Source organism: Myotis brandtii, unplaced genomic scaffold (genome assembly GCF_000412655.1).
Source record: "Myotis brandtii unplaced genomic scaffold, ASM41265v1 scaffold246, whole genome shotgun sequence".
Taxonomy (NCBI): Eukaryota; Metazoa; Chordata; class Mammalia; order Chiroptera; family Vespertilionidae; genus Myotis; species Myotis brandtii.
The window spans coordinates 268,613-270,788 of record NW_005359310.1 but is presented as its reverse complement, the minus strand read 5'-3'; the positions used below and the strand labels follow the sequence as shown (position 1 = coordinate 270,788).

Genomic DNA, 2,176 nt, shown 5'->3' with positions numbered 1-2,176 from the left:
GAGCTCAAGGCCAGCTGCCCGTTCTCCTGCAGGTCGGACGGAGACGGGCAATGGGCAAGGGCTCCTCCAGCGGTGACCCCGAGACAGCCACCCTCTGGCCGCAGGGTCCGCCCAGCCTACCTTCCCTCCTGCCAGGACGGCCCCAAAGAGGTGGATGAGCCGCAGCAGCAGCGTGGGGGGCAAGCGCTCTGCCTCCTGCAGGCTCTCTGGAGGGGGGGCGAGGTGGGGGGAGCAGGACAAGGTCACCGAGCTGGCAGGGCTGGGCATCTTCGGGGTCTACAAACAGGTGGGAGCCCGGGGGTGGGGGTGGGGGCTGAGGGAGGACACCTGGTTCTGAGCTGAGGGGTCTTAAAAGCCATGGTTCTCCACCAAGGGGCCTGAGGGGGACACAGCCCTTTTTGGGGAGCTCGAAAAGGAACAGGACCCTGAGAGCGGAGCCAGCCCCCTAGACCCTAAGCCCCGGTGTGAGCACCCGCTCCCGCTTCCCCATGGAAACCCAGGTTTTAGTCCCTCAGATGCAAATCTCCTGGTCCCTCTGCCCTGACAGTTGGTGCTTCCCCCAGTGACCTGCTGGGGGAGGGGGGCTGCCTGTGTCTAGCGTCTCGATGCCCTCACTCCACCCCCACCCCCGCCCCAGCCCTGCCTCTGCTGGGACTTCTAGGGGCTTTCACAGCGTTGGATGGACAGGATGCCAGGCCACAGACTGAAACCCAGAGAGCAGAGAGGCCCGGCCTGGGTCACAGGGTGGCGTGGGGGGTGGAGGAGCAAGAGCAGGGCGGGCCTGATTCAGGCGGGATGGGGTGGGAGGCCGAGCGGGGGACAGGGCTTTAGAGGTGAGGCCTGGAGCGCAGCTGGCCTTGCGGGAGAGGAAACTGGCCCAAGACCTGCAGGTGGCTGCCTGGTGGCCTCTAGGAACGAGAGGACGGGACCTGTCTGGGGGGCAGGGAGCAGTGGGGCTGGGGAGGACGGCCGGGGGGAGCAGGGCTTGGTCCTGAGGGTGTCAGGCCACGTCTGGGGCGTTTACAGCGGCAGGGACTTGGTTCTGTTCTGAGGAGAGAACTCGGGCAGGGAGGGAGGCAGGGAGCTCCCGGGTGCCTTCCCTCCTGGAGCTGCGTCCCTGCCCCGGGCCCAGGCCTGCAGCTCCAGGGACATCGGAGACAAGGACATGCCTTCTTCTCTTTCAGTCCTCACGCGGGGACATTTTCCCATTGATTTTAGAGAGAGTGGGAGAGAGAGGGAAAGACAGAGAGAAACATCGACGTGAGAGAGACACATCGATGGGTCGCCTCCTGCACAAGCCACGACCAGGGCCCAGGCTGGGGAGGAGCCTGCAACCGAGGTCCGTGCCCTTGACCGGAATCGAACCCGGGACCCTCGGTCCGCAGGCCGGGGCTCTATCCACTGAGCCACACTGGCTAGGGCAAGGACATACTTTCTATCCCAACAGAAAACACCCTCCCACGCTCACTGCCCCACCCACAGCACCCTGCCCGGGCCCACCTACCGCACTGGCCAGTCTCTCTCTGATGACAGAAGAGGGGACCCAGGAGAAGGGGGTCCCCAGGGAGAACAGGTGGCCATTCTGGGGGTCAGCTCCTCCAGGAGGGAGGGAGGAGGGAGTGGAGGTAACAGCTAGTGTAGACGTTGTGCTGAGGAGGGTGCCCACCAGGTGGAGGCTCCAGGGACAAAGGGACTGGACTGGGATGGTTTTACGGTGGTCCAGGCCAGAGTGGGGTACAGGCGGTTGTGGGGAGCCAGGGGATGGGAGGGAAGGGGGAAGGGAAATCAGCGCCCCCGCCTGATGCCAGGCCTTCTCTGCAGCCCAGAAATTACTCATCTTTCCCAGGCCTGCCCTTTCTCTCCTCTCTGCCCCGAAGCCCTCAAACGGGCAGGGCTCTCCCTCCCCACTGCAGCCAAGGCCAAGCTGGTCCTGTCCAGCCTCCACGTTCCCCAGGAGGACAGGCTTGGGGGCGGGGCCAAGCAGGGCAGGGGCGGGGCCTGACCTGCGAAGAAGGCTCCAAATTCAGCAGGCAAAGCAGCAGGAGGGAACTTGTACTTGCTCTTCTCCTTGGCACTGATGACTTCCCTGGGGTGGCGATGGGGGGCAGGGGGCCGGTGAGGCTGGGCACTTCACCCCTCCTGGGTCATGCCCCCCCTCCCCTGCCCACCCCCCGCG

At 65.3% G+C, this 2,176-nt stretch overlaps 1 protein-coding gene across 1 annotated transcript in view; it reads right to left on the bottom strand.

The window, feature by feature from the left end:
• Window positions 1-2,176, bottom strand: part of NBEAL2 (neurobeachin-like 2) — a 36,443-nt gene that overhangs the window by 23,475 nt on the left and 10,792 nt on the right. Inside the window, 3 exon segments of the mRNA XM_014540500.1 lie at window positions 5-26; window positions 121-206; window positions 2,004-2,086. Of these exon segments, the coding sequence (XP_014395986.1) occupies window positions 5-26; window positions 121-206; window positions 2,004-2,086 (191 nt within the window).